General features: G+C 34.5%; 1 protein-coding gene across 1 annotated transcript; it reads right to left on the bottom strand.

Annotated features, from left to right (window-relative positions):
- Positions 1-4926: 4926 nt before the first annotated feature.
- On the bottom strand, positions 4927-7865 carry LOC139849148 (vicilin-like seed storage protein At4g36700). The gene is made up of 5 exons (XM_071838818.1): positions 7529-7865; positions 6849-7036; positions 6671-6754; positions 6264-6566; positions 4927-6186 (listed from the first exon to the last, which is right to left on the bottom strand). Exons 1-5 carry the CDS (start codon positions 7863-7865, stop codon positions 4927-4929), a joined length of 2172 nt encoding a protein of 723 aa, XP_071694919.1.
- Between the last annotated feature and the right edge of the window lie 6707 nt (positions 7866-14572).

The raw sequence follows: 14572 nt of genomic DNA, 5'->3' as shown, positions 1-14572 counted from the left end.
TTCACGTAGCTAAAATGAGAAAAATTATCCAATCTTGTTTTACCCATAACTTCTTCATTTTAAATCCGTTTTGAGTGAATCAAATTGCTATGGTTTCATATTGAACTCTATTTTATGAATCTAAACATAAAAAGTATAGGTTTATAGTCGGAAAAATAAGTTACAAGTCGTTTTTGTAAAGGTAGTCATTTCAGTCGAAAGAACGACGTCTAGATGACCATTTTAGAAAACATACTTCCACTTTGAGTTTAACCATAATTTTTGGATATAGTTTCATGTTCATAATAAAAATCATTTTCTCAGAATAACAACTTTTAAATCAAAGTTTATCATAGTTTTTAATTAACTAACCCAAAACAGCCCGCGGTGTTACTACGACGGCGTAAATCCAGTTTTACGGTGTTTTTCGTGTTTCCAGGTTTTAAATCATTAAGTTAGCATATCATATAGATATAGAACATGTGTTTAGTTGATTTTAAAAGTCAAGTTAGAAGGATTAACTTTTGTTTGCGAACAAGTTTAGAATTAACTAAACTATGTTCTAGTGATTACAAGTTTAAACCTTCGAATAAGATAGCTTTATATGTATGAATCGAATGATGTTATGAACATCATTACTACCTTTAGTTCCTTGGATAAACCTACTGGAAAAGAGAAAAATGGATCTAGCTTCAATGGATCCTTGGATGGCTCGAAGTTCTTGAAGCAGAATCATGACACGAAAACAAGTTCAAGTAAGATCATCACTTGAAATAAGATTGTTATAGTTATAGAAATTGAACCAAAGTTTGAATATGATTATTACCTTGTATTAGAATGATAACCTACTGTAAGAAACAAAGATTTCTTGAGGTTGGATGATCACCTTACAAGATTGGAAGTGAGCTAGCAAACTTGAAAGTATTCTTGATTTTATGAAACTAGAACTTTTGGAATTTATGAAGAACACTTAGAACTTGAAGATAGAACTTGAGAGAGATCAATTAGATGAAGAAAATTGAAGAATGAAAGTGTTTGTAGGTGTTTTTGGTCGTTGGTGTATGGATTAGATATAAAGGATATGTAATTTTGTTTTCATGTAAATAAGTCATGAATGATTACTCATATTTTTGAAATTTTATGAGATATTTCATGCTAGTTGCCAAATGATGGTTCCCACATGTGTTAGGTGACTCACATGGGCTGCTAAGAGCTGATCATTAGAGTGTATATACCAATAGTACATACATCTAAAAGTTGTGTATTGTACGAGTACGAATACGGGTGCATACGAGTAGAATTGTTGATGAAACTGAACGAGGATGTAATTGTAAGCATTTTTGTTAAGTAGAAGTATTTTGATAAGTGTCTTGAAGTCTTTCAAAATTGTATGAATACATATTAAAACACTACATGTATATACATTTTAACTGAGTCGTTAAGTCATCGTTAGTCGTTACATGTAAATGTTGTTTTGAAATCTTTAGGTTAACGATCTTGTTAAATGTTGTTAACCCAATGTTTATAATATCAAAAGAGATTTTAAATTATTATATTATCATGATATTATGATGTACAAATATCTCTTAATATGATATATATACATTAAATGTCGTTACAACGATAATCGTTACATATATGTCTCGTTTCAAAATCATTAAGTTAGTAGTCTTGTTTTTACATATGTAGTTCATTGTTAATATACTTAATGATATGTTTACTTATCATAATATCATGTTAACTATATATATAACCATATATATGTCATCATATAGTTTTTACAAGTTTTAACGTTCGTGAATCACCGGTCAACTTGGGTAGTCAATTGTCTATATGAAACCTATTTCAATTAATCAAGTCTTAACAAGTTTGATTGCTTAATATGTTGGAAACATTTAATCATGTAAATATCAATCTCAATTAATATATATAAACATGGAAAAGTTCGGGTCACTACACCTATTTCTTGGAAAACAAAGAAACAGTCGGTCGTTTCTCGTTCATCTGCTGAAGCAGAGTATCGTTCGATGGCGTCTACGGTTAGTGAAGTTCTATGGGTTCGATGGCTTTTAAGTGAGTTTTTTGGTACTTCTTTAAAGCCTACTCCTTTATTTTGTGACAACCAAGCTGCTAGACACATAGCGAATAATCCAGTGTTCCATGAACGAACCAAGCACGTGGAGATGGATTTTTTTTTATTCGAGAGAGAGTCGATTCTAAAGAAATTCAATTGTTTCCTATTGACACCAAGCTACAAGTTGCTGATCTACTTACAAAGGGTTTGGGAGCTCAACAACTACGTTTCCTTCTTGGCAAGTTGGGCATTCGAAATCTCCATGCTCCAACTTGAGAGGGAGTATTAGCGTTTAATTATTCTTGAGATAGGGTAGCAGATCTTTTATTTACTTGCTCCCAAAGTTTAGGAGTTGTTTCCTTATGTATTTATGATTACCTTTGTATAAAACCCTATGATCAGCTAATGAAAATAATTCATTCGATTCTTATATCTTTCTATATACCGGCCCGTATTTTAAAATTTCTGCCCGCTCCGCCTGCCCCTCGGAATGATTTAAAGATTGGGTCTCTGTAATGCGGTTCGAGTTTCCGCCCGAAAGCAAGTATGTGGGTGAAAAATTATCGGGTGGATAGGTCATTCCCCCGTTAGTGGTTCCAAATACTTGCATTTAAAAACAAAATACCCATATTCACACACTTAAGAAGAGACATGTACCACATGTAATGTACGTGTTATACTAAATTCAATAATATCAAAATGTCTAGGACACTTAGTCATTCTAAATTGTATCGGGTGAGATTAGTGACTTAATATTGGCAGTTGTATACTGATCTAATGGACATACCTAACCTAACACTTGATTTATACATTATTGTTGTTAGGTTTACGATATTAACACACACTTTAAGATGGTCATAAATCATATCTATAAGCGTTAAATTTATAGCTATAAGCATTCATAACTTGAAGAGTGTGTTTGGATGAAAGTAGCTAGAGCTGGAGCTTGTAGCTGGAGCTGGAGCTTATGAGATAGAGCTGGAGCTGGAGTTTATGAGATAGAGCTGGAGCTGGAGCTTATGAGATAGAGCTGGTAGCTGGAGCTTATTATTTTTTATAAGTGTTTGATAAACTAGCTGGAGCTTATTTTCCAGTTCATAAGCTCTACTTTTTTTCATAAGCTACCAAAGGTAGCTTATTTTTTCAGAGCTTATGATTTTCATAAGCTCTACTTTTTTTCTCTACCAAACGAAGCTTATGACTTGGAGCTTATTAAAATCATAAGCTCAAGCTTCTATAAGCTCTCATAAGCTCAAACAAGCTTGTCACCCAAACACACCCGAAGTGTATTTCTTTTCATAGGAATTTTAGCAAGCAAAAATATCAAGCGTGGACTATCCAGTTTTATACTTAAAACCAAAAAGGTAACATGAAAATTCAAAAAGAATATACCTCAAGTAAAAAGACTTCAAATTTGCAGTCAGAAAGAGTGCTCAATAACGATGCTGGAAGTGTATATGAAGCAACCAACATATGTAAGTTATCTAATAAAAAAAAATGATCGTCAATTATGCTGGAAGTCTATTTGAATGTGTGTAATGTAGTACAAATTAACATTATAGGCAAGCATCTTGGTTCATCCTGTTGTAGAAGTGTAAGCATTCAAAAACTTCCTTGTCTAGAACTCTAAGAAAGATAAATAAAATATATTATAATATTTAGAGTCCACAAATATTATAATAAAATTTTCTTTTTATTGTTATATCAAATACAATTATTTTGAGACGGAGTGAGTATCAAAATTAGACACACAAGTCCACAAAATATGATGGACTCATAACCAATTTAAGTGGGAAAAAGTGAATGAACAATTTAACAGCTAAATTCTCCGTTAATGGACCTAAAACCACAAATAATTCAAAAGATTAATTAGATAATAAGAAAACTAATCATGCCTGATCATAAATTCTAACTATACATGATAACTAATATTGTCATTAAAAGCTACAGAAGCACAAATTATAGTTGCAAAAAGAAGAAGATGAAGAAAATATCGATTGAGTTTTCTTCTTCATCTAGTAGCATACTCGCATTGAACAGTTCGAAAGAGATTTGTGCTTTAATGAGTTTTACTGTATGAATTAGGGTTTATTAGAATATTTTTACGGATAATAGCGAGTGTGAATTGTGAACGGGTGAGTTTGATATATTAGCAAATATATCAATTGATTTTAATCTAAGGGTCATTATTGATATTTACTTTCTAATCTAAGGGAGATAATTTTGCTAAGGGTCAATATGCACTCCTAATATAGCTTTTGCTAATATAGATTACTATCAATTTAATGGATCATTTGTTTATGATGGGGACGAACCTTTTTTCCGTCCCTACTCCCTGTCAAAGAAAATATTGAGAACCAGTGCTCCTATGTCACATAGTATTTTATAGTAGTAGTACCTTTGACATGTAACCCCTTTCGCTAGTTAACTTCTCATTTAATCCTTTTTAAAATAATTTACATCCTTTTTAAAATAATTTATTATTATTATTATTATTATTATTATTATTATTATTATTATTATTATTATTATTATTATTTTAAAATAATTTATTTCAACAGGTTCGAACTCCTCACATATTGCTACGTTAACTTCATCGATCTATACTGAAATATTCCATTAACGCAAATGAACTAGCATACAATTTATTAGAGAAATATACACACCAAAAAAACATCCGAATGTTCAATAACTTACAAAACCAACCATAACACATCAAGACCATAAACAAGATAACAACCCATGACACAAATTATTATTCATCCAAAAATCACACATATCTCAATCCGTGGAGTTTTTAAAATTTGCCATATTTGATCACATTCCACTATGAATGTTAAGTTTCTCGTTTAGAAATCATGTGTAATCTTTTCTTATTCTTCCAAACTTCCACCACCTCTTCTGCCCCTTGACGCTGCGTCAGCTTCCCTTTGTCGTCGAGCCATCTCTTCCTCCTCCCTTCTTGCAGCCTCACCTTCTCCCCCTTGTCCTCCTCTTCCTCCCCCACCACGTCGCCGTCCCTCTCCTTGTCGTTGTTGTCTTCTTGCAGCTTCTTCCTCTTGTTGCTGCCTATCAGCCTCTTGTTGCTGCCTATCAGCCTCTTCACGCCTTCTAGCGGCCTCTTCTTCCTCTTGTTCTCTACGTTGTCTGGCGGCTTCCTCTTCTTGTCGCCTAGCCTCTTCCTCTTCTTGTCGCCTAGCCTCTTCCTCTTGTTGTCTACTTGCCTCTTCTTCTTGTTGCCTTCGAGCTTCTTCTTCTCGTTGTTCTTTCCGTTTCCTGGCAGACTCTTCTTCTTCTTGCCACCTCCTTGCGGCCTCTTCTTCCTCTTGTCTTGCGGCATCCTCTTCTTCTTGTCTTCGTCTAGCCTCTTCCTCTTGTTCTTCTTGTCGTCGCCTGCCAGCCTCTTCACGTTGTCGTCTTCTAGCCTCTTCCTCTTCTTGTCTAGCGGCTTCCTCTTCTTGTTGTCGCCTTCTAGCCTCTTCTTCTCGTTGTTTAGCGGCTTCCTCTTCTCGTTTTCTAGCCTCCTCCTCTTCTTGTTCCCTTGCCGCCTCCTCTTTCCTTTCCTTAGCTTCCTCTTCTTCCTTCTTCCTTTTTTCCTCTTGCTCTCTTTTCGCTTCTTCTTCTTCCTCCCTTTTCCTAATTTCCTCCTCTTCTTTTTTCCTTTCTTCCTCTTCCTTTCTCTTAGCTTCTTCCTCTTCCTCTCTTTGAATTTCTTCTTCCATTAACCGTTCTTCGTCCTCGGCACACGAAGTGCACTCGACAATAATTGCTTCTCTTTGAGCCGACAATATCTCGTCCATAGTTCTATTACTAACCCCCAAAGACGTCGCCAAAACCTCTTTATCTAACGCCTGAAAAACCGAAGCTGAACCAACCAAATACTGTGGATGATTATTCTTTTGCGTAGTTGTAAATCCCACAAACACAAACGACTCGTTATTAAACGATATCTGAGCCATCGGATGGTATCTCGGCACTACAAACACATCACCTTCTTCAACCCTAAACCTCGAGTTCTTACACTCTGTTTCATCTATAGTACTCGGACACACCACACGAACCATTCCTCGTCCTCTCAACGCCACCGCAATCTCTGCGGTCATCGGGTTCCAATGCGGACCCATCATCGCCCCCTATAATATCATACAAAATCAGCACAACAAACATTGAAATTACATACACTAACAAACTACACGTTGATACTCCTCACCTTGGTTAGATTAACCATATAAACACCAAAATCGGAGTCTTTCAACGCGTCCAATTGTTTGCTCGTAACAACGAGACTCCACCCGTTACAATTTTCGACATCACGCTTTGCATCGAGTATATTATACGCTTTGTTTTTACTCTTTTTATTCACATCAATTACTATTTCATTCTTCATACGTCCAACAAACGCCCTCATGATTCTATAATGAACACTTAACCGCTGTTCCTTTTTCGTCACTCCATGCACAATCATCGGCTGATTTTCGCCACTTCTTAACTCTCGTATCACTTCTTCATCAACCTGAATCAAAGAATCACACACATTAAATTCTAATTTCAATTTTCAAATCTGTACATTTATTTCAAAAAATTAATTATAATTATTTTCAATTAAATAAATGTTACCCCAAGTGCTGCTTGAAGGACTTTATTATCAAATCCCAGCACTAAATCACGAACACTAGCATACGCTCCGTATGTTGATCCTTCCTACATATATAATTAATTAATTAATTATATAAATAAATATCTTATGAGGATTTGGAATCAATCCAATATTACAAATGGGCATTATATTACGTACTCGTATTTCATCCTTGGAATCGGAGAAAATGGCGTTGATCCGAAGTTTCCGGCGATCGGATTCTAAGCTACTCTGTAAGTAGAAGAAAGATCCGGTTGGTAACCGGTAAACATCTCCGGTATGCAACTCTACTTGCTTAAGTTTATCGTCATCTTTTTCAACATCAATCCAACTCAAAGTCCCACTCCCTTATTTCATGAACCAATATATAATTAATAACATTAATTTATTTAATATACATATACACATATACACATACACATATAATTCAAAAGGCAAAATATATAGATGTTTTCATAGACCCAGAATAATGTACTCCGTTTCACTAATTAATCCTAATTTTTGCAACTAATAAAAGGCTGCCTATATAATTTATACACAAACAACAAACAATATAAAATATATATATAATATAATGGTTGACAATTAATAAATACTTGTTCCGTCTTTCCCAAAATTATTGTTCGGTTTCACACTTTCAAAAGTCAAAGTCAAAACAGGGTAATCAGGGGAGTAATATATACCAGTAACTTGAAACGCATTGCTATATAACAAAACAAGATACAGTTTACGTATAAATTATTGCACTAAAGTTGCATGGTACAACTAATTACTAAAGCTTAGTATAATGTGAATTAAACTAATAAAGAGTTTTTTCATATAAATATGCATGTAAGTACCTGAATCAACATAAAAGACCATATCGGAATGAAGATGAACAGGAAGAAAAAGCGAATTAGGTTCCATGGTGATGAACTGAAGATGGTAGAATCCATCTCTACCATCACTCACTTTTACGGCGGAGATCTCACCACTTTCCGCCGTAACAAGGCTCCGCCGTTGATCTTTTTTTACAAGTGTCCCGTGATTCACGGGCACCGGAATATTGCCACTTTCTTCCTTCTTTTCAGCTTCATGCAAAGCTGTTGTTGAATGAGGGAAGAAGACCAGTAGAGATACAACAAAGTATGCAGAGAGTACAACCGAAATTGATAAGTAAGAGGTAGTGTTGGTCATCTTTTGTTGAAAGTGTGATCAGCTGTGTGTTTGTGTGTATAAAGGTGTGTACTGAATTAGTTATATATTTGGAGGGTAAGAGTGACGTGGCATTTGGGTGTTGAACACGTGGGTTGATGAGTTGGATACGTGGCAGTGGGTTGGTTTGAGGCATTGACTGTCCTTTTGTTATCTAACATGCACTGGTTGCTTCGTATATGAAGATTAATCTGAAAAGTATATCGTGAGTTGTTATTTTAATCTTATAAACAATAAAACAAACATCCGCGAGTAGTTAAACAATGTTTTGTCCTTGATCTAAATTTTGCAAACATAAAAAGATAGTAAGACCCTAGATTTGTTGATTAACTTTTTGAGTTCCAAGGATCCGGAAGCAATTCACATGCCATGTGTTATTTTGCCAACATGAAAAGATAATAAGAAACTAGCTGGATTTGTTGATTAACTTTTTGAGTTCTAATACCGTTAATTCATTGTTATAACTAGTTTCAAGAAATTGGGTATTTATTTTAGATTTTAAATCTAGTTACTTGGAAGCCAAATTTAAAATTGCATAAATTTTTCAAATTTGGCTTCAAAATCTAGTTGGAAGCCGGGTTACAGAAATGAATTTGTGCCAAAAGGTTGATAATCGGTAATCCCAACCAGCTCACAACTGGCTATCAATTCCATAATTTGAGGGGCATATCTGACTCACTCAACAATTGTGGCATTAGGGGTGAAGGGTTCATCTGCTAATTTCTGACAAACTAACCTTACCTATTACCAACTAAGCTATGCATCATTGACGGTTATAGAAATAAATAGAGTGGATGAAAAATCTAACTTCAAAATCTAAATTAATAAATGCACTATATAATCGGAAGCCAAATCTCGCATCCAATTTATAGAGTACAATTACAATTCTTACACATTATCTATATATTCAATTAGAGATTCACAATTGTTACTGTTCAATTAATCTTAATTTGTCAATTTGTTTTTTTGATTATCGAGTTTTTACATTGCTTTTATAATGTTTTGATTCAGATTATTAATGAATGTGTCCATTGCTTCAGTGGTAACCTGTTGAATGTTGTTTCCTACAGGTCACCTTGCTTCCGGATTTTTTTTCCTCTAAATTTCTTCAGCATACTTTAAGTGGGTTTATAGCTGATATTATATTTGTCAAAAATTGTGTTTAAATTGTATTCGTAACCAATTATATTTCGTTAACTACAATAATGACTACATCTTTTTTATTACTGCCTTGCTGGATTTTGTTATGTCATGTTATACCATATTTTATTGCTAGATTTTGTTATGCCATGTTATATTTTGGTTTTCTTACAATGTTTTATTTGTTTCATTTCATATATTAGATTAAAAAGAGCAGTAAAAATTCGTGCGTTACTGTGAGAAATAATTTTGCTTTAAATTTTGAACATTTGTTTCCAATAGTTTTTAATTACAAAACATAGACCGGTACAATGAAAAGAGTAATCGAATATTTTTAAGAGATTAGGATAATAATTCCATTTTATTTTACTTAGACGATCTGGTCAAACCTTTTAATAAAATAAATAAATAAATAAATATATATATATATATATATATATATATATATATATATATATATATATATATATATATATATATATATATTAAAATAATAATAGTATTAAAATGGTATTAATAAAATGATAATATATGAATTATTGTTCATGAATTAATCATTATTATTTTATATATATATATATATATATATATATATATATATATATATATATATATATATATATATATTAAAATAATAATAGTAATAAATATTATTAACGAGTGGTGGGCCGACCGCACGTTGCTGCAGCAAGGAATCAGACAATCATCTATCTTTTGAAACGATTAGTTTGGTCCGGTTCAAATAAATACTCAAAAATTAAAATATGAGTGAATAATATATAAAATAACTGATTAATTTATCTAGTTATAAAAGTTGACAATTAATTTAGGACAATATCAAAAGATAAAAAGGGTAGTGATATTTAAAAAGTTTAGGGGCGTTTGGTTCGTGCGATTTCGTGGGATTTGCATTTCAAATTCCATGAAATCCCATATTTGGTTGGAGGATTTGGTTGGAGTGATTTGCATTTCAAATCCCATGAAATCCCATAGATAAAGGATTTGAAAATCCTTTATATACATGAGGATTTGAATTCCCATGTTCTAAGATTTTACATTTTGTGTTCACGTTTCGGGTTCCCGTTTTGGATTCGTTTTCCGGGTCCGTGTTACGGGTTCGGGTTTCACGTTTGCGTTTTGAGTTCGCTTTTCGGGTTCCCGTTTCGGGTTCGCATTTCAGGTTCGAGTTTCAAAATTCGAGTTTCGGGTTCGTATTTCGTGTTCGCGATTTGGGCTCGCATTTCGGGCTCGCGTTTCGGGTTCTCATTTCGGGCTCGCATTTCGGGTTCGCGTTTCGGGTTCCGTTTCGGGTTTGCGTTTCGGGTGCGTGTTTTGGGTTCGCGTTTTCGGTTCGCGCTTTGGGTTCGCGTTTTGGGTTCACATTTCAGATACGCGATTCGGGTTCGCATTTCGGGTTCTTGTTTCGGGTTCACATTTCGGGTCCGCATTTTGGGTTCACTTTTCGGGTTCATGTTACGGGTTCGCGTTTCGGTTTCGCGTTTCTTGTTCCATTTCGGGTTCGAATTTTAATTTCGGGTTCGCATTTCGGTTTCGGGTTAGCCATGAACATCATGTGTCTATCATATGCTTTAAGTCTTACCTATTGAATGATATGCAACACTTGTCTTAGTCTATTTAGTGATAATAGTTAGTCTATGATTATTATCTTGATTGGTGTTAATATAAGTCAGGAAACTTGCCTAATATTATTCCCGTACAAATTATTCGTTCATGTAAGTAGTCTTATTATAATTTTTTTATCTGAATTTTTATTTCTTTCATTTATATTTATTATTCAATTCATTACTAACGTATCTTTAATTATCTCTTTCCTAAGAGATAATATTCCAAATTTAAATAACAACCAAAAACCTAAAAAAAATTATACTTCTAGTTCTTTAATTAGAGCTAGACTACATAATAAACCAACTTAAACCGCATCTAAGATCTCTTGGGACGATAACCTAAAATACTACATCTGATCGGGTCTTGTTGCACGTTAGGGTGTTAAAAGTGAATTAAAAGGTTATATAAATTTAAAAGTTTAAAAAAGGCAAATTAAGCACTGCATACTTTTGCACATCAGCTTCGTGCTAGTGTTGCTTAGACAACACACGTCATAGTCAAAAGCTATGGCACCATGTCCTATCAATGAATGGAAGGGTAGTATCTACTTCCTACCATAAGCATAAAAGCTTGTTATGTGGGAAGTAGCTAAGTGTTTTCAAAAGCTTCGAGCTTTGGCACTTTCGGAAGAATCGAGTCCTCCCATAATTGGAAGTAAAATCTTCTAGTGCTTGGAAGTAAAGTCTTCCAAGTTAAGTCAAGAATCAAAAAGATCAAAACTTGAAAGTAAAGTCTTTCAAGTGTCGTTTTGCTCTAGACACCCCGAAAAATTCATACCCAAAGTAGTTACTTTCCCATCGCTATTGATACCGAATATTTTGTCTATAGAGGGAGCAATTACATGTGTGGTCGTCCCATCACCGGGATGGCTTGTATGCACATCGCCTTTATGAGCCCAAGATAGTTATTGTCTCATCACCTCTGAATCGGGAGGTAGTTCACTTTTGTGATATACCGGGACAATAGCTATCCGCGCGATTGTCCCAAAACCGGGATGGCTTCGGATGCACAAAGCTTTAAAAACCATAAAGTTCTGAAAAACTCTCTTGTGTAACAATTCTACTTGTTTTTCCCGTTCTTAAAAGCAAAAAACGGTTTTATAAAAGCCTTGTTTTCCCTAAGGCTAACCTTTTTCTTGGGTAACTCATGAAAATTGGCGCTCGATACACCAAAGTGAAGCTTGTGGGTAATCCTTGAGTTGTGATGATGACAGTTAGATGGAGGAGGTGAATCTTTATTTTATGCGGTTTGAAGAATGCTCCCAGAAAGGTTTACACTAAAAAGCTCGATTCTTAATTTGATTACTTACTACTCTTAAATGTGAAATCTTGTGTATATTTGAGCCTTTCTAGGGAGCATGTTTTATTGATTGATTATTTGAGCTAATTAAATTATGGAAATGTGTAGTTTAGGCTTGAATTTGATTGACTTTGGGGATGATGCGAAGATTGAAGTTGTTTTGTGAGTTTGAAGGCATGAAGTGTTGATTTGGGAGAATGGTTTCTACTTTTGAAGTTAGAATGAAGATGTATGAACCGCATTGAGCTTGAGTTGTGAAGGTTTGCGAAAGAGGAAGAGGTTAATGCTTGATCCTTGGCGAGCGCAAGTTTTGGAGTTCGTTTGAGCCTTCAAAGTGCATACTCATAGAGGTATCCCTTATTGCTTAATTCATGCACTTTAGTTTTGATCTTGGCATGCTTTTTATTCTCTAGACGCGTATCTCCATTGCTTGTTTGTTTTATGCTTCCTTGAAGACAAGCAAGGTTTAAGTGTGGGGAGTTTGATATTGCTCGATTTATACATGTTCTAACTCGCAATATCTCCCCCGTTTCACTCATTCTAGATGTTTATTGAGCCCGAAAGTCGGATATTTGTGCAATTGCATTGGTTCATGGCTAAAAACTCATATTGGTGCAAAATTGACCAAAATCTAGCCAAATTAGTGAATCAAAGTGCAGGGCATGGTTGAAAATGCAATGCAAGTGCAAATGTGCAATTTCAAGTGAGAAAACAAGAATTCTTGAAAGTGCAGTTATAAGGTGCGGCGCACCAAACACCAAGTGTGGTGCACCATTTCAAAGGATTTTCAATTTTCAATATCAGACCATGAAGGAAGTCTGCCACATTATAAGGTGCAGTGCACCAGCCTTAAGGTATGGCACACCTGTGTTCCAAGTTATAATGTGCGGCGCACCTACGCTATTTTGAGTGCAGAAATTTTACAAGTATAAAAGGGATAAGATAGGGTTCCAAAAAGGAGCTGCAGTTTTTACCTCCAATCTCACTCTAATAACCCTAATCTCATCATCTAAGTGAAGATTAAGGCTAATTTGGAGGATCAAGCTAAAGCTCAAGTAATCTTCGTGTTATATCTACATCAATCTTTCATTTGGGTTGTAATATCCACCTTGACTTCCAGTGTTTTTACATTGAATACTTGTAATAGTTGAATATTATTTGTGATTTTTAAACTTTGATTAGCCTTAGTTTATCCATGCTTGGCTAATTTACTTGCGTTATCTAATTTATGAAACCCTAATGTAAGGATTTGCCCCAAATCAATGAATAAAAGTTGTTTAAATGAAATACATGAGAAAGTGTTGTTGAGTTAGCTATAGACCCATTGATGAGTTTTTTATTTGTTTTACAACACATAAGAACTAAACTAAGTATAAGCAACATCAAATACAATTTAACATCAATCAATTAATTGGTAACATAAATGCACACCAACTGTTCGACAAAATGTGTGCAACAAATAACGAATCTAACCAATGTAATATCGATTATACCTATTTCTTTGACATTGTGGGTGATGTGTCAATGTCCAGTTTGTTGATCAAACACTTAAATAAGTCGGATTTAACGGATTTTTTCCTCGTTCAACAACTTTAAAGACGATTGTGGGTTTTTTGATGCTTGATTCTGTGTATGATGTTGGTAACCGAGGGTATAGTCACGATCGTAGGTTGATTTTATCGAGAATTGAGTGAATGACAAGCAAAAAATTGATGAAATGATCGATTTCGAAAAAATCGCCTAGGGTGCGTGATTGGGTGCGGGCTTATTCGGTTATTTAGGGATGAGCAAAAATCCCGAAAAATCGAAACCGAACGGGTACCTAACCGACAGGGATTCAGTTTTGATTTCGATTTTGGTTCTTGATATTGGTCAAATTAGGTTTCAGTACAATCGGGATCGGTACCGATTCGGTACGGGAAAACCGATTTTTTTCTACAAGCAAAGCAACAACTTCTATTATATTTTCTCATATAAAAATTTATATACAACAATATGTACATGGATGGTCTCCATAGATACTTTGAATATGCAAAGCATATGTTCCAGTTATATACAACAAATGATGAAACAAGTAGGTAAAATAAGAAAACAACAGTGAGGACTAAGGTTGGTTCTGTAACGGCACCGAGGAAGGGAAGATGATATCAGCTAAAAAGTCACGTTTTTACCCCCGATATTAGCTCCATTTATGATAAAGTAATTGACTATATCATCTAAATAAGCATTTATTTGTTTCATTTGGTAGATTATGTCATTACAAATGCTATGTTTCAAGAATCACTAAAAACAGATGAAAAACGAGGAAAAACAAGCAAAACCGGCTAAGACGATTAACTCGCGTTTAAATAACTTATTTTATAATTTTTGGAAAAGTTTATTTACTTAATCTCATGTTATAGGATATTTAATTACGAATGCGTGGGCGCAAGAATCGTCAGAAACGGAGCTAAAACGAAGATTCTAGAGCAAAAATGGTGAAAAACGAGTTACGATCCAGCAAACGGCTTGCCATAAGGAAAAATGGTCTGCCAGCAAACGGGCACCAAAAACGGCTTGACTTGGCAAACGGGCATCGAAAACATCCTTAGCAAATGGCTTGCCAAACGTCTTGCCAAACGGCC

This window comes from Rutidosis leptorrhynchoides, chromosome 5, assembly GCF_046630445.1.
Source record: "Rutidosis leptorrhynchoides isolate AG116_Rl617_1_P2 chromosome 5, CSIRO_AGI_Rlap_v1, whole genome shotgun sequence".
NCBI lineage: Eukaryota > Viridiplantae > Streptophyta > Magnoliopsida > Asterales > Asteraceae > Rutidosis > Rutidosis leptorrhynchoides.
Note: the sequence above shows the minus strand (reverse complement) of the source record. Positions and strands in the feature narration are given on the sequence as shown.

Coding starts and splice junctions, on each gene's coding strand:
- LOC139849148 (XM_071838818.1), bottom strand. CDS start 7,865: ATGACCAACACTACCTCTTACTTATCAATTTCGGTTGTACTCTCTGCA. Junction 7,037..7,528: donor GGTCTTTTATGTTGATTCAG/GTACTTACATGC, acceptor TCATGAAATAAG/GGAGTGGGACTTTGAGTTGG. Junction 6,755..6,848: donor ATTCCAAGGATGAAATACGA/GTACGTAATATA, acceptor TTATATATGTAG/GAAGGATCAACATACGGAGC.